This window comes from Miniopterus schreibersii (assembly GCF_964146895.1).
Source record: "Miniopterus schreibersii genome assembly, chromosome: 12".
NCBI lineage: Eukaryota > Metazoa > Chordata > Mammalia > Chiroptera > Miniopteridae > Miniopterus > Miniopterus schreibersii.
Genome location: NC_138112.1, coordinates 46,923,059 through 46,940,963, shown reverse-complemented (window position 1 = coordinate 46,940,963; position 17,905 = coordinate 46,923,059). Strand labels below are relative to the sequence as shown.

Below are 17,905 nucleotides of genomic sequence, written 5' to 3'. Positions count from 1 at the left end.
TTTTTTTCAGTGCATCTCTTTCATACAGTACTTCAGTGTTTAAATACATAGCATTTACCAGATTTTGGAATGTGTATTAAAGAATGGGTACTTCCTGCCTTTTGGAAGTTTATATTCCACTTAGGAGAGACCAACTACAGTGCATATAGCGGAAAGTAGTTATAAAAACTTGTTAATGGGAAAGAAAAGCTGTAAGGGATAGTGAAAAAGATGAGAGTTAATGAGGCAAGATTTTTGAATAAAGAATTTAGATCTTAAGCTGTTGCTGTAGGAAAAAGGTGATGAGGTGTCAAGGACATAGTTATTTCAATGCACAGAGAACAACTTGGGGGAAAACTTAGGTGAGAGAAAATGAAGTATAGGGTTAAGGAAGGATTTGCAAGGCTTATTTGAAAAGATAAGGACAGGACCTAGCTGAAGTAAGAGATGAGAATAAATAGACATCTGCTCTAAAGAATTTATTTATTTATTTATTTTTAAAAAATATATCTTTATTGATTGCAGAGAGAGGAAAGGAGCGGGAGAGAGAGAGATAGAAACATCAATGATTAGAGAGTCATTGATTGAGCCTGCAACCCGGGCATGTGCCCTGATGGGGAATCGAACCCCAATCGCCTGGACCCCAGGTCAACGCTCAAACGCTGAGCCACGCCCGTCCGGGCTCTAAAGAATTTAGAGGCCAGTGGTCGAATTGTATATACATCATTTGGATGATTAGGGAAATTTTAGCACTGGCTATGAACTCGTGGCTTGAGTAGTACGGAAGATATGGTTAAGAGGACTATAGGACAGGTCAGTGACTATAAATGTGCAGCAGAGTGATGCTTAGTCCTATTGTGAAATGAGTAGAGATTTGATAAGGAATTTGACTATGAGAAGAAAAAGGAATAGCAGTGTTAAGAAAATTGGTTTAAATTTTGCAGTTTTGAAGCAGGCTATTTTTTAAAGTGTTTTCCTGTAAAAACAGAAATTGTCAGTTTACCTTCAGAAAATAACAGAAGAAGAACTTTGGAAGAGATTAAGTATAGTCAAAGTTCTCCTGTGGAATGAGAGAAAAAAGAAGACGAAAATCCTCTTTCAAGATAAAATGATGCAGAAAATGAGAGGAGACAGTAGAGAGAAATCAGTGCAGGTACTTCCCTTCTGGTGAGATGGGGTAAAAAACATGGATGTTGATGGGAGAGATACTACTAGGAAGATACTTGTCTAATTAGGGACAGGAAAACACTTTTCTAAAATGTTCTACGTGCAGTTTTGGAAATTATTTGAAGCATGTATCCCCCCCCCCCAAGATAAGCACTAAAGGAGACCTAATTAAACCTATAAACAAAACCATAGCGCTGTGAATAGCCATAACCAAATTGATGTTTTTAGTTACTTTATATGTGTTTCTAATGTAATTTATAACTGTTCTGACTCCTCTTTTCTCTTTTTAGTTTAGTATGTTTTTTAGACCGTGGTGCTGAGTTGGGAAAAGGTTCTCTTTGGCTCCAGGTTTCATAGCCTGGTTTTATCTGACCAAACCTCATAATGACACTTATCAGACTGAAATTCTACCTGTATTACAATGTATGACATGACACTGTAACTGTTTTGTTTTTAAAAAAATCAGATTTATTGAGATATAATTTACTTACAATAAAACCCATCTGTTTTAGGTATACAGCTCTATAAATTTTGAGAAATAGCAAGTGTTTAACTACTACCACCACAGTTAAGATACAGGATATTTCTACCACTCCAAAAAGTGTCCTTATGACCCTTTGTAACCAATTCCCTCCACTTACCCTCCAGTCTCTGGCAACAACTGATTTTTGTTGTTCCTATAGTTTTACTTTTCCAGAGTTTCATATAACTTGGCATCATACAGTATATACAGCCTTTTGAGTCTGGCTTCTTTCACTTAGCATAGTGATTTTGAGATTCAGTAAGCTGTCTTAAAAAAATTAAACTAATTTTTAGAATAGTTTTAGATAACAGAAAAATTAAAATAGTGTAGAGACCTAGTTTCCTCCTATTCTTATGTATGCAAACTATTGATGTTTGCTAGTTGTCAAAAACAAGAATCTAGAATGAAGTTTTTGAAGATGGAAAATTGTGTGATGGTTTCTGTCAAGATGACTTTTGTACGTTCTATAACATAAAACTTGCCATTTTAACCATTTTAAAAAATTTATTGATTTTACAGAGAGAGGAAGGGGGAGATAGGGAAACATTGGGTTTTGTTGTTCCACTTATTTTTCCATTCATTGGTTGATTCCTGTATGTGCCCTGACTGAGGGTGGAATCCACAACCTTGGCATATTGGGACAACGCTCTAACCAACTGAGCTACCCAGGCAGGTCTTAACCATTTTTAAGTGTACAATTCAGTGACATTAATTATATTTACAAGTTGTGCAACCCTCACCACTATCTATTTCCAAAATTTTTCATCATCCTACACAGAAACTCTGTACCCATTTAGCTTTAACTACCCATTCCCCCGCTTTCCAGCTCCTGGTAACTGCTAATCTATCTCAGTCTCTATGAATTTACCCATTCTAGATATTTCATATAGGTGGAATCATGCAATATTTGTCCTTTTGTGCCTGGCTTATTTAACCTATAATGTTTTCGTACATGTTGTAGCATATATCAGAACTTTACACCCCCCCCTTTTTTATCCTCACTTGACATGTTTTTTTAATTGACTTTTAGAGAGCGGAAAGAGAGAGAGAGAGAGAGAAAAACATCAATCCTCTGCCTCCCATATGCACCCTGACTGGGGATTGAACCCACAACCTTTTCGTGTACAGGATGATACTCCAACCAACCATGCTACCCAGCTAGGGCATAACTTTATTTCTTTCTTTTTTTTTTAATATTATTTTTTATATGTTTTTATTGATTTCAGAGAGAGGAAGGGAGAGGGAGGGAGAGAAACATCAGTGATGAGAGAGGATCATCTATTGGCTGCCTCCTGCACACCCCCTACTGGGGATCGAACCAACAACCTGGGTATGAGCCCTGACTGGGAATTGAACCGTGATTCCCTGGTTCATGGGTCGACGCTCAGCCACTGAACCTCACTGGCCAGGCCATAACTATTTATTTTAATGGTTGAATAAATATTCCATTGTATGTAATATGCCATGTATATATATATTTTTAATATATCTTTATTGATTTCAGAGAGAGGAAAGGAGAGGGAGAGAGAGAGACAGAAACATCAATGATGAGAGAGTCATTGATCAGCTGCAGCCCACAACCCTGGCATGTGCCCGGTCTGACCGGGAATTGAACCCCGATCGCCTGGATCCTAGGTCGACGCTCAACCGCTGAGCCACGCCCGGCCGGGCGTAACATGCCATATTTTGAGTATCCTTTTGTTGATGGATACTTGGGTTGTTGGCACCTTTTAGCTATTGTGAATAAATGCTTTTGTGCATTTGTGTACAGGTATATAAGTCTCTGTTTTTTGTTTTTGTTGTTGTTTTTGAATTTTTATTAGTTTATTTGAGCTAAACTGACAAGATATGCCGGGGAGCAAGATCTCATGTGCTCTCTATAAGTTCCTGTTTTTTGTTTCTTTTGGGTATATATGTAGGAGTAGTCATATGGTAATTGTTTAAGTTTTTGAGGAAACACCAAAGTGTTTTCTAAAGTGATTGATCCATTTTACATTCCCATCAGCAAAATATGACTGTTCCAATTTTTCCACATCCTTGTCAATACTTGTTATTTTCTTTCTTCTTTTTATTTTCAATTATAGCCATTCCAGTAGATGTGAAGTGGTATCTCATTATGGTTTTGATTTGCATTTCCCTAATGAGTAGTGATATTGAGCATCTTTTCATATGCTTATTGGCTGGAAGCTGTATTTTTTAATGGTAGGACCAATAATTGGACAGATGTATTTTTCTTTTCAGATGTATTTTTTAATGCCATTATGTCCTAAGCATTATATATATAATTTTATTTAACTGCACAACACTATGACATGTGATCTGTGTTTACAGGTGAGAAAACTAAGACAGAGGCAGATAAAGTAGCTTGCATAAGATTACACAGTAAGAGGGAGGTGTGATATTTGAGCTTGGGTCCTTTTTCTACTCTTATCACTGTTTTATGAAACAGGCAATTTCATGCAATTGGTGTCATGTGAAATCAAGATTTTTGTTAACCATAGAAATCGATGGAGTTTGGGGGCAAAATTCTAGAAGTATTCATATCAGTCTTTCATTATTCCCTATTTGGGGGGTTCTCAGTTGCAACTCAGTTTTGTTTTTTCCTACCTTAATCCAAGTTGGAATGGAGGCATTTAGCACAAAAGCTTTCTGTTACTTGTCATGTTGGAATTGGGTGATGTTAGAATATATTTAATTATTCATGTTAAATGAATGAACAATAAAGTAGTCCAAAGTTCAGCAATTATCTCCACAAAGCAGTACTACTGTTGAGATTTGGAGTTAGAATGAAAACTGCTTTGTCAGTAAAATGTCTTTCAACAGGAACCTCTTGCTGTGACTCTGTCCCCCCTTTCATTGTCCCCTTCCCAAACACATAGTTATATACATATGCAGATATAGAAGTTATTCTGGATGAATACCCTGGTTGTGAGTCTTTTATGTGGAGAATATTGCTTCTAAGTGTTGAAGGTAGTGAGTATAACGACTGCCAGTGCTTATTAGATTATGGTGTAGCCATTGCTTTTTGTCAAAATGGGAGAATTTAGCCCTTTATTAATTGTTTGTAGTACTTGGGCAAAGCGTAATTTTACATGTGGTAAGGAGGTTAAAGAATGCAGGAACCAGGCTAGGCTCATCCATCTTTAAACTTCTGAAGAAACTGGGGAAGGCTCTTCTCTTAGCTTTTCCTATGACTCATTCTTATATCCAGGTTATGGCTCCAATTCTATCTTTTCCCTGACTAATAAGATGAGAAAGGTCTCTATTGCACATTTGTCGCTTTTATTTTAAAACAGTAAATCTTACCACTGGTGAAATATTTAAAACTCTGTTAAAGTTTAGATAATGAGAAGTAAATCTACTTCCTACCACTGGCTTTCCCCACTCCCAGTCATCCATTTTAGTTTTGACTTAGTAGTTTCTTACCTTTATCACCTCAGTCTCCTAAGGTATCTTTTCCTTATCAAGTCAGATCCTTCCATCTGTACTGATTCTGCCTTGCTGGACTGTACCCAGGATCTGAGCTAGTATTTATCTCCCAGCTCTTGTACCTTTCAGTCTTTGTTCCCGGAATTATTCTCTTCAACCTACCACATGTTGAAGTCCTTTCCCGCTTTAAATAGCCGTTCCAGATACCTCCTCCACTCTACCTGTCTCTCCTAGTCCTCTTTACTGTCAAAGAATTGAAAGGATAATATACCCTTGTTGTTTGTAATTCCTTAGTTTTTCAGTTTTCCACACTTGTGTAAACTGTCCTCTTTGAAAATCACTAGTGAGGGTCCGTGGGGGAAGGAAAATGAGGGTTGACTGATAATGGGTAAAGGGTTTCTTTGGGGATGATAGAAATGTTTTGAAATTTGTTAGTGGTGATGATTGCACAACTCTGAATATACTAAAAACAATTGAGTTGCATACTTTAAATGGGTGAATTTTATAGTGAATTATATTACAATAAAGCTATTTTTAAAATAATCACAAATGAGCTCTTAGATCTATTTTTCAGTCCTTATCCTATTGTACATCCCTGTAGTTTCGGACAATACTGATTGCTTTCTTCTTAGGACGCTCTGTTCCCTCACCTCTCTGATATCGATCTTGATACCTATCAGTTATTGTCCTCTGATCTTTAATTTCCTGCTTAAGTTTTAGTGGCCCTCATGATTTCTTCCTGGTCTCTTTCTCCCCCTTCATTCTACATATTCTCCCAAGACAGTCTCAACTCCTTTCACGATTTCAGGTCTTCAGTTTTACATTGATAACATCCTCTAGCCAAAATGCTCTGTTGAGCCCAATGCCCAGTATTTCTGTCAACCAGCAGACTTGAACTGTATTTCCCACAAGTACTTCAAAATAGTATTTTGGTCTGACTAAAAAGGACAATGTGTCTCTGAAAAACAATCTTGAGAATACGTACACATGATTTTCTTCTCAGAGAAAGAAATTAATGGTTTATTATTTGTCATAGTTAAAATGATTTTCAAATACTCTAAGTGAAAATGAATGCAACTAGAGTAGATTAAAAATCTTGAATCCGCCCGGCTGGGCGTGGCTCAGCGGCTGAGCATCGACCTAGGATCCAGGAGATCGGGGTTCGATTCCCGGTCAGGGCACATGCCCGGTTTGCGGGCCAGGCAGCCGATCAATGACTCTCTCATCATTGATGTTTCATCGCTCTCTCTCCCCCTCCTTTCCTCTCTCTGAAATTAATAAAGATATGTTTAAAAAAAAAAAATCTTGAATCTCACCTGGCCGGTGTGGCTTAGGTGGTTGAACATTATTACATACACCAGGAGGTCGCAGGTTCAATTTTTGGTCAGGGCGCATGCCCGGCCTGTGGCTTGATCCCTAGTAGGGGGTATGTAGGAGGCAGCCGATCAGTGACTCTCTCTTATCGTTGATGTTTCTATCTCTCTCTCCCTCTGTTTTCCTTTCTCTCTAAAAATTCAATAAAAACATATTTTAAAAAATATTGTATCTCTTTGGTTAAAATACTCATTTTAAGTATGATATTTTTGTGTGCTCTGAAGTATCTTACAGATTACAAAGACACTCTACAGTGAAGAATTGCTTCCTAATCTGGTCCATATTAGAGCTAATTTCATTTATTGGTTTAACAAACATCTGAATGAAAGCTTGCTTGCTTGCTTGTTCTAGGTGCTTGGGATATAGGAATAAACCTAACAAATATTAATTCCAGTTTTATGACACTTAGTCTAGAGGGGAAAGATAGACAATAAAATAAATACTATACTAGATGGTACTAAATACTAAGGAGAACATATTTTTATTTTTTTTCTTTATTTTTGAAGGAGAATATAAATAAAGTGCATAGGCAGTGAAGTTAGAGATTATAGTTTTAACTAGGTTGTCACTGAGGACTTGACTCAAAAGTCACCTTCACAATGAAACCTTGAAGAAACCTAGAGAGTGAGCCATTCAGCTAACCAGGGGAAGATTAGTTCAGTAAGAGGGAACAGAAGAACAAAGGCTCTGAGTGAGAAGCATAATGTATTTGAGAAACAAGGAGGCCCTTTTGACAGTAGCAGAGAGGAGAGTTAACATGAGAGTGGTATTAGGAGGGCTAGATATTAGAGTGCCTGGTAGACTATTGTCAAGATTTTTCCTTTTCTCTGAGCAAGATAGGCACTGTTGAAAATTGTGAGCACAGGACTAAAAAGATCTAGGTGTTTCAGAGTTACTCTGGCTGTGTTGAGAATAGTCTAAAGAGGGAGATAGAGGGGGGGCAGAGACAGACTCGGAGGCTTTTTCAAAAATCCAGGCAAGAGATCATGGTTGGTTGCTTTAGGATGGTAACAGGAATATAATGAAGGAATGCTCAGACTCAGAAATATTTTAAGGTAGAGCCTATGAGGGTTTTTTTTAACAAAAAAACAAGAGAACAAATCCATTTTATTTATTTCCTTTTCAATAAGTTTAAATCCTTGAGTACAGTATTACACAGGTTCTGTGTCCATTGGCCTTAGCAGGAAGGTTGCTTTGGAATTTAGCATGAACCATGCCACTGCTTCCATGAGCACGAGCTACCTTTCCCCAGATTACTCTGGTTTTGTTCAGTTTATTACCAGGAGTCACTGTGGTGTTCTTTGCTTTGTATACATAAGCACATCTTTTGCCTACATAGAATTCAGTTTCATCTTGAGCATAAACACTTCTGAAAATTTTAAGAAAAGCTGTGTGCTCCCTCTGGTTCCAGAGACCCTGCTTATATCAGCAAAAATGGCCTTGGACCACAGCCTTCCAGACATATTTGTTGTTGTGGAAGTTCTGTTCCCAACAGACCTCCGTAGGCTCCAAGGTGGCAGGGAAAAGGAGCCTATAAGATTCTATGTACATATCCATAACTGTCTGATAGAGCCACCACCAAACATTGCTGCCTTCCTGACAAGCTAATGCAACTTCTTTTTTTTTCCCCTCACCCAAAGATATTTTTTCCATTGCTTTTTAGAGAGAGTGGAAGGGGGGAGAGAGAGAGAGAGAGAGAGAGAGGAGATAGATAGAAACATTAATGTTAAAGAGACATCAATTGGCTGCCGCCCGCATGCACCACAACTGGGGCCAGGGAGCAAGCCTGCAATTGAGGTATGTGCCCTTAACTGAACCAAGACCCTTCAGTCCACAGGCCTGTGCTCTAACCACGGAGCTAAACTGGCTAGGGCTGTAATGCAACTTCTAAAACCAGAATTCTACACTGGAATCACCAGAGTAATGAGTCTTTTGTATGCTAATTAGATAACTAGTGTCCGGGACCCCTAGATAGCTTCGGGATGGGGACTGGTCACTAAAATGACCAAGATTTGATTAGAGGGTTGGATCTTTCAACCCCATCCTGTGACTTCTGGAGAGGAGAGAGGAGCTAGAAGTTTACTGATCACTGTGGCTAATGATTTAATCAATCATGCCTATGTAATGAAATCTCAATAAAATCTCCTAAATTTCAGGGTTTGGGAGCTTCCAGGTTAATGAACACATTGAGTTGCTAGGAGGGTGGCAGTTCCAGAAAGGCCTTGGGGACCTCTAAGCATTCTCCCACCCCCAACCTTGCCCCGTGCATCTCTTCCATTGGTTGTTCTTGAATTGTATCCTCTATAATAAACATAATAGTAAGTAAGCTGTTTTCTTGTGATCTAGAGTGGGGATTGTGGGAACCCTTGATCTGTACACAAGTTGGATAGAAGTGAGGATAACCCTGAGGATCCAATACTTGCAACTGGCATCTGAAGTGAGGACAGTCTTTTGGGACTGAGCCTGTAAACCTGTGGAATCTCACTGTCAGAACTGAATTGAATTGTAGGACACTTAGTTGGTATTTGGAGAGTTGGAGAACTGTATGTTAATGTGGACCGCATCCCCCACACATTTGGTATCAGTGTTGTGAGTAGAAACAGACCATGAACATATAGTTTATCCATGTTCTTCCCAGGAGTGTGTTTTCTCATTTTTTCATATCCTTGCTATCATTTAGTATTGTAACATTTAAATTTTTTCCCCAGTGTTATGTGTAGTGGTATCTCACTATGGTTTTAATGGGCATTTTCTTCATTACTACTAAGATTGAGCCTTTTTTCATATATTGTCCATTGGGTTTCTCTTTTATGAAGTTGATGCTTTTGCTCACTTTTCTTTTAGATTGACTGTCTTTTTAATTTGTAGGAGTTATTTATCCAGAACTTGAGTCCTTTGGTTATGTGTTAAAAAGATCTTCCTTTCTGTGTCTTATGTTTTTCTTTCTTTCCTTTTTGAAAATCATTTTACTGGTGTCTTTTGATGAATAAAAGTTCTGAATTATAGTCAAATTTATTAATGTTTTCTCTTACGGCCACTGCTTTCTATATGTTAAGAAAATTTTCCCTTCTCTGATTCTAAAAATGTTATAGTTTTTTTTTTTTTTAAATATATCTTTATTGATTTCAGAGAGAGGAAGGGAGAGGGAAAGAGAGAGATGGGAACATCGATGATGAGAGAGTCTTCATTGATAGGCTGCCTCCTGCAGGCCCCAACCGTGGACTTCCCCCACCGGGGGAACAGAGCCACAACTGGGCATTGAGCATCGGGCATCAGGCATCAAGTCCCAGGTGCTTAGGACAACACCCAACCAACTGAGCCACACAGGCCAGGGTGGAATCTTGAATTTTAAGATGGGAAAGCATTTAGATGAGTAACAGAGCTGGCTTGCTTTATTTTCTTCCTTAGATTTAAATTTAAATTCTAAATGAATGTCTACCACAGAAGAAGCCAAGAGCTTTTAAACTAATTCTTTTGGGTCTGCAAATGGTCTCCCAAAGTTTAACTGAATGGTTTAATTGCACTCTTTTGAAGAATTTTAAAGTGGCCTTGAGATCATTTCTGGGTTACTTTATGTTGGGAAAATTTTGGCAGATGGCATACAGTCATCATTCAAACACTACTTATATTGTCTTTCCCAGTTTGAATTAGGAGAATATTAGCATTGAAGTTTTCATTTTGAATTAGCATGCGGGAAATTATGTCCTGCTAAATGTTTGTCATTAGATGAAGTTTCATTTTTAAAAATCAACGGAGCATGTCAGTACAGCAGTCCTAGGAAAATAGCTGAAGCACAGGGTTACTTTTGGACAATTTTTTAAGTCCTTTATTACCATTTGAGCATACACAAGTGATCATCTTTTAGAAAACTAAAATATGGTAATTTAGCTGCTAATAGATCACTCTCACTAAGTTGAATTTACTTTAGCGTATACATAGTGCTTTGGGTTGGTAGTAGGGATAGAGCAAACAAATGAATTGGTGATGTGAAACACCACATTCACTGTTAAAATATATTTCAGGCTATTAATTTTATACCTTTGTCAGTAAATGAGCGATAACATTAATTTGAAATATTTGGAATAAGTGTGTTCTCCATTGAATAAACTGTATTTCAAACTCATTTTAAAAAAAAGATCCAGATTCCCCTTTCAGAACAATACCATATTATTACCAAATATGGGAGCCAGGAGAATACTTTATGTTTGTGGAAGATGAGTTACAGTTCAGTATCTTTATCTCTTTGTAAATTGTTATTTTGTTCTTATCCATCTTATTTTGTGAAAAATAGGCAGTGTGTTGTGGTGTTCAATAACAGGCAGTTTATACTTGACTCGTTTCTTCTACCAAACCTTCATACTCTTCTGTGATCTGAAAATCCCTTCTTCCGGACTGTTCGTTAGTCCTTATTCCTTTCTTTTAACACACATTTTCATTGAATTAAGTTTCGTATTTATTAAGCAAGGTGGTTTTAAATGTTGTAGGGGGGAAAAAACCACTATCTAAGTAAGCATCTGCACTTAAGCTTATTTTAGTCTATTAGGTGAACATATAGGTTACAGATTCTGTGTTAATAAAGATCTTTTTGGTTATCATGGCAGAAAGTAATTTTAAAATGGCTTAAACAAAGAGTGGGTTTTATTAGCTCACATAAATGAAAAGACTGGCCTTGGAAATGAATTAGATCCAGATGCTTAATCTAATATCCAGAATCTGTCTCATTTATCTTTGCTTTCTCCTGGCTTGCATATATTCTCAGGCATCTCCTCAAGTGGTGGCAAAGATAGTTACAGCAGTGCCAGGCTTACATCCTATCAGCTTAGCAACCTCAACCATATGCTTCCTTTACAAATAGTTTCAGAAATCCTGTGGTTAACTCTGATTGGCTAGACTTGGATCCTCTGGAGTGGGTGGGGGAGATGAGGTAGGGAGTAAGTATGGTCCAGCCCTAGGTGGAATAAAAGGGAGATAGTTTCCAAAAGGGAAGTTATAGATACTACTACCAGAAGAAAGGATGCCCAATGGGCAAAAATAGCATGAAGTCTACACCATAAAGATAAGAATTAGTAGTTGAGTTAAAAAGATGAATTCTGATAGCTACTGTAAGAAAATTTACTGATAGCTACCGGGCGTGGCTCAGCGGTTGAGTGTTGACCGAGGATCCAGGTGATCGGGCTTCGATTCCCGGTCAGGGCACATGCTCGGTTGTGGGCTTGATCAATGACTCTCTCATCATTGATGTTTCTATCTCTCTCTCTCACTCTTCTTTCCTCTCTCTGAAATCAATAAAGATATATTAAAAAAAAGAAAAGAAAAGAAAAGAAAAGCTTCAGGCAGAAAGCTGTATTTCAGTTGGGCCCTGAAGGACAAGTAGGTTTTTCCCAAGGCAGAACGGGTAAAGAAAGGACTTTCTGGGTCACTCATTTGAGAAGTTTGGCCATGAAAGGAGAAAATTGAAATGGAAGCTACTGGAGTCTAAAGGAGAATGTTGAGAAAATTTCCCCTCAGTATGGAGAAAACTTGAACAATTTTATGGCAGAGGAGCAGAAAATCAAGTAAAGGACAAATTAATAATGCAAAGGAGGCAATCATTATAAAGAAGTAGGTGAATTTGGTGGGATTAAGGGGAAGTGGAGGGAGCAGCCTTAAAAAGAAAAAGCAGAACTGTTCATTCTTTTTTTCCCCCCACTCCTCACCTGAGGCTATTTTTTTTTTCATTGCTTTTCAGAGAGATTGGAAGGGGGAGAGAGAGAGAGAAACATTGATGTGAGAGAGACATATCAATTGGTTGCTTCCTGTACAAGCCCTGACCAGGCTGGGGATGGAGCCTACAACTGAGGTTGGTGCCCTTGGCTGGAATCGAACCCGGGACCCTTCAGTGTGTGGGCCGACGCACTAACCACTGAGCCAAACAGGGTAGGGCAGGAACTGTTCATTCTTTAAAAACAAGTAAAGGAAGGTGGTGGTGGTGGCTGTGCTGGTTAAAACAGAAATTTACTGATAAATAGGTAAGTAGCTTCAGTTTTGTGTTCTAAAAGTAAAAAGAAAAGGTTTATCAGTTATCTATTGCTGTGTAACACACCATTCCAAAATGATTTCGTGGGTTAGCAATTTGGCTTGAACTTAGGCTAGGTAGTTTCTTCTGCTGGTCATGCCTTGGATTACTCGTGTGTGTGGTCATTTGGACTATGCATTGATGGTCTAAGAGGGTGACTTCATTCATGTTTGGTGGTTGGTGCTGGCTATTGCCTGGGCCTCTCTTTCCTAGTATGTTCTGATCTATTATGAGTAGTCATTCACATGGCAGTGGCTGCACTCAAGAAAGGAAGAGCCAAAGCAACCAGGCCTTTTATGACCTTGACTTAGAACTCCCAGCATGTCATTTCTTTCATATTCTCTTGGTCAAAGAAAGTCACAAAGCCAGCTCAGATGAAGTAAAGAAGTAGACCCCACCTCCTTATGGGAGGAGCAATAAAGTCACCTTGCAAAAGGGCAGTGTATAATGGAATGGGAGGAATTTGTGCCTGTTCCCCCTGCACCCAGCATTTTATTTTGAAAATGCTCAGAAATGCAGCCAAGTTGAGGAGCTACCCATATACCTACCACCTAGATTCTACTGCTAACATTTTCCTATACTTACCATGTATTTATCCACCTATTATCCTTCTATTCATCAATTCATCTTATTTTTTTGATGCATTTCAAAGTAAATTGTAGACTTTAGTACTTTCCTCTAATTTGTACATATTTAGCAAGAGTCAGTATTTGTGTACAGTTTTTTCTTTTGATAAAACATTTACATACAATGAAGTGTACAATTTATATATGTACATTGTGCCAAATTTTGTGGTCTACCACAGAAGGGAAAAATTTGGAATAGCTTTTCAATGAAATGCCTCAAATTCAACTATAGTTCTATAAAAGAATTGCAAAGGATGTCTTCCTTGAATACCTCTTCATGTCCTCATCACTAATACTTTTTTCATTTGGTATTACCTCAACACTTAGGATTTTCATTACTGTTATAGTAATTTGTATTTACTATGGGTGTTTTCCTATGTCCTTTCATTAAATATTTATTTACAGTAGACAACCACTGTGCTAGAAAAAGGATTTAAATAGGAGCTCTCTTGCTTTCTAAGTCTTCAAACTAGGTTATTACAAACCAGATCAGATCAATAATAGGTGCCATTTATTTCGTGCTTATACTCAAGGCCAATGGTAAACACTTTTAGTTGCATTGTTTCCTTTAATCTTTATATAAGAGATAGATACGTTTTCATTTTAGAAGTTAGTAAACTAAGGCATGGAAAAGTTTTCATTTCCCCAGGGCCTTACAGCTTCATAAATCAAGGTAGTGTAACTCCAGAACCCACATTTAACCCCCTATATTATATTGATTAGAGGCAGGAAATGTGCCCTCTGTTACACAGTAGATAACTAACCCTTTGTCTTATTGCTTCACACGGTAATCCTGATCTAAGTTAAGTGTTTGTCTTAAATAGAAAAGTATAAATTAAAAAAACCTGATCTATGAGAAAGTTTAATAAGCTGTCTTCTAGTCTATGAATAAATATTTTAGCAATTTGAAAAGGAGGAATTTTAGTATTATGACTTGATTTTAACTGAAGATAATCAGAATAGAAGTGTGATCAAAACTATATACATATGTTTGTTTTAAATTGATTTCGGAGAGAGGAAGGGAGAGATAGAAACATCCATGACGTGTTGTTGATTGGCTGCCTCCTGCACACCCCCTACTGGCTTGTGTCCTGACCAGGAATCAAACTGGGACCTCCTGGTTCATAGTCGATACTCTACCACTGAGCTTCACACCAGCTGGGCTTTCATATGATATTTTGATACACTATTAGTTCCTTGATTTTATTGACTAGGTATTCAGTACTTTTATTGCTAATTGGCTTTTGAGCAGTTTAGCACATAGCAAAAGATTGAAACCTTTTTTGACTTGCTATTTGCATAATAGTAAACCCTGTTGGAACTCTTGCAAATAGTGACTAGCATTTAAGCCATTTCATGCCAAGAATTCTGGCAGAAGTGCCTCTGGGTTAACGGTAGCCATTGTGACAGCTAAAGTGAAGGCTTGTTGAGTTTATTTACTCTTCTGGTTTTCCTGGTAGGGGTAGGTCAGGGAATGGGGCAGTCTTGTATGTCTAAACATCTTCCTTAACCTAGCAGTAAGTGTATAAGAAATTTAAAATGTTCCTCTCACCCAGATTTCCCCTATCTGTTCATTTTATTTTATTTGATAGTGTGTTTGTAAATGGCTTTAACTCCTAACTGAATCATATGAAGTAGGTTAAAAGCAAAATTTGTGTTTAAAAAAATCTAATTGAGTGTTATGTTTATTTTTTGTATAGGTCTTGATACTGGGAACTACAAGGAAAAAAGTAGATATAGGAAGGTTGGTCTTTTAAGTGGACATGGCTCAGATATCCAGCAACAATGGATTTAAGCAATGTTCATCTTCACATCTGGAATCAAGAACAAAAGATGTGGACAAAGAAGAAGCGTTACAGATGGAAGCAGAGGCTTTAGCAAAACTGCAAAAAGATAGAGGAGTAACTGATAATCAGCAAGGCTCTGAGTTGTCAAGCAGCACCAGACAAAAAGCACAAGCTTATAACAAACAGGACTATGATCTCATGGTGTTTCCTGAATCAGATACCCAAAAAAGAGCAGTAGATATTGATGTAGAAAAGCTCACCCAAGCTGAGCTGGAGAAACTATTGCTAGATGACAGTTTTGAGACAAGGAAAACGCCTGTAATGCCAGTTACTCCTGTTCTGAGCCCTTCATTTTCAACACAGCTGTATCTTAGACCGACTATTCAGAGAGGACAGTGGCCAACTGGTTTATCTGGGCCTTCCACTTATACTTTACCTTCTATTTATCAGTCAACTTATAGTAATAAGCAGACTGCATTCCAAAATGGCTTTAATCCAAGAATGCCTACTTTTCCATCCACAGAACCTATATATTTAAGTATTCCAGGACAGTCCCCATATTTTTCATATCCTTTGACATCCACCACACCGTTTCATCCACAAGGAAGCTTACCTATCTGTCGTCCAGTAGTCAGTCCTGACATGGCAAAGCTGTTTGACAAAATAGCTAGTACATCAGCATTTTTAAAAAATGGAAAAGCAAGGACTGATTTGGAGATAACAAATTCAAAAGCTACAATTAACAATCTACAGGTATCTCCAAAGTCTGAAGATATCAGTAAATTCGACTGGTTAGACTTGGATCCTCTAAGTAAGCCTAAGGTGGACAATGTGGAGGCATTAAACTATGAAGAAGAGAAAAATGTTCCAGGTTTGCTAGCAGAGGATCCTTGGGATGCTGTTCTTCTTGAAGAGAGATCACTAGCAAGTTGTCACCTTGAAAGAAAGGTGATCGGAAAATCTCTTTCTGGGGCAATGGTAACAAGAAGCCAGTCTTTAAATATTCGAACAACTCAGCTTACAAAAGTCCAGGGCCAAATGTCTCAGGTATCGTGTGTGTGTGGTTGTTTTTTTACTACTCAAACTTAGTATTAACACAGAGTTCATATTTGTGTGCATAATTTATTAGGTAAAAAATATTTTTCATTTCGAATCTTGTTTTCTTTGTCCTAAAGTGTGCTGTGACTCCTAGAGTGTATGGTGAAGGATTAAATATGTACAGGCCAGTTGAAATATTGCTTGCTGTTAATGTTATCTTTTCAAGAATTATATAAATTTTAAGAACCTCTAATCAAGAACCTGGCTATCACTGATAGGCATTTAATATAATTTTTATCTGTTTCTTCCTTTCTTCTTAAATATGGTCCTCCTTTTTCTTCTTTACCTCTTATTTTTCAAGGTAAACAAGGAATTGTGGTTTTTAACCCCATTATAGAAATTCTAATTATATTTTTATATTGTTGTTGTTCCTCATTATATTGTTTTGTTTTTAACCATGAATGAGTGAAAGAAAGGAGGGAAAGAGGAGAACCCCAGAGAGACAGGAAAAAAGCAATTGAAAGGACTGTTTTTAATCACCTATGTTGATAAAAGTAAGGAGTGAAACTATAGTCTAAATGGTGTAGTTGTTGAGTTCATATAGCCTTACTATCTGGAAAAATTAGTTAAGGGTGGCTGAGGCAGGATGTCTTCCGTCAGAAGAAAAACTTTTTCTTTCCAAATATAGTATCCTAGTTGCAGATTTGTATTTTGCTCTTATAATTTAATACATTTTTATTTTAGAGAAGGAAGGGGAAGAGAGAGAGGAGAAAAAAAAACATTGATGTGAAAGAGAAACATCGATTGGTTGCCTCCCGCACTCGCCCAAACCAGGGATTGAACCCGAAACCTGAGTGTGTGTCCGGACGAGGAATCGAACCCTCCACCCTTGGTGTACGGTACAATGCTCTGACCACCTGAACTACCTGGCCAGGACCCACAGTGTTGTAATAAAAAAAGATGAAATAATGATACACTAAAATTTTCAATATATTAAATATATTAAGTAAGTTACTTTGTGCCTACTTAAGTAGCAAGCAGTGTGTGCTAAATTTTAAGAGAGGTGATAGCAGGTGCTGAAAGTTAAAATACATGTTATAGAAAATTTAAGCAAATCTTATTTGTTTATACCTTTCTCTGTGAATTGAGAAATTCAATTTAATAACTTAATTTTAAAATTTATTGTCCTAAAAAGTAAAACAAGGAGGGAAGAAAATTCAGGGAGGCAGGTATTATAGTTAAATGTTGACAAAGGAATTTATAAAAATAGCCAATAGGTTGTCAATGTACAAATTATACTTTTTTTTTAAATTTTTTATTTTCATTGTTGAAAGTATTACAATTATCCCCCCTTTTCCCCCCATTGATCCCCTCCACCCGACATTTCTCCCCCACCCCCATACCTCAGTGCAGTTTTTGAATGTCTTCAATCAGAGGTTTGGTGTGCACTTTTTCTTACAAATGCTGTAAAAGGACTTCTATATATAAAGAAAAGTTTCTTCTATTAACACTAAAATTTCATCATTTTCTTCGTGTACAAGCAGATAAAGTTTGGTTTCATTTAGGCGAAATGGGGAAGGCACATAGAACACTAGTACTTTTGGAAGTTTGTGGCACAAATATTTGACGGAGCTTTTAAATTTTCACACAACATTTATATTTTTTGTTGGGAAATAAGATTGCAATGCCTATTCTTTTTAGTTACTTTATGTACTTAAGTATTCATTTCGTGTTAGAATTTTATGCTTTGTTGTTAAAAACTCAGAAGGGTATTTTTCTTCTCACTCAGCAAGCGTACTTCCTGTTTCCTTCTAGTGTCTTGTTTTGTTAATAATAATCTAAATACTTTAGTTCAAATGTTTTGTGAACAAAACCAGGAAAAGGAATACTACTTAAAACTCTCTTCTGGCAGTTTAAATTTAAATCA

General features: G+C 37.3%; 1 protein-coding gene and 1 pseudogene across 4 annotated transcripts in view; one reads left to right on the top strand and one right to left on the bottom strand.

Annotated features, from left to right (window-relative positions):
* Positions 1–17,905, top strand: part of PIK3C2A (phosphatidylinositol-4-phosphate 3-kinase catalytic subunit type 2 alpha) — a 78,106-nt gene that overhangs the window by 3,875 nt on the left and 56,326 nt on the right. For 2 of the 3 annotated variants that reach the window (XM_081153748.1, XM_081153747.1), the window contains exon 2: positions 14,854–15,987. In XM_081153748.1, coding sequence (XP_081009874.1) covers positions 14,917–15,987 — 1,071 coding nt within the window. In that variant the 5' untranslated portion in view covers positions 14,854–14,916. The remainder of the gene's footprint in view (positions 1–14,853; positions 15,988–17,905) is intronic. The other variant, XM_081153749.1, reaches the window with a different exon arrangement.
* On the bottom strand, positions 7,604–7,935 carry LOC308564859 (large ribosomal subunit protein eL33 pseudogene; annotated as a pseudogene). The gene has a single exon. The product of its transcript is annotated as a large ribosomal subunit protein eL33 pseudogene (transcript).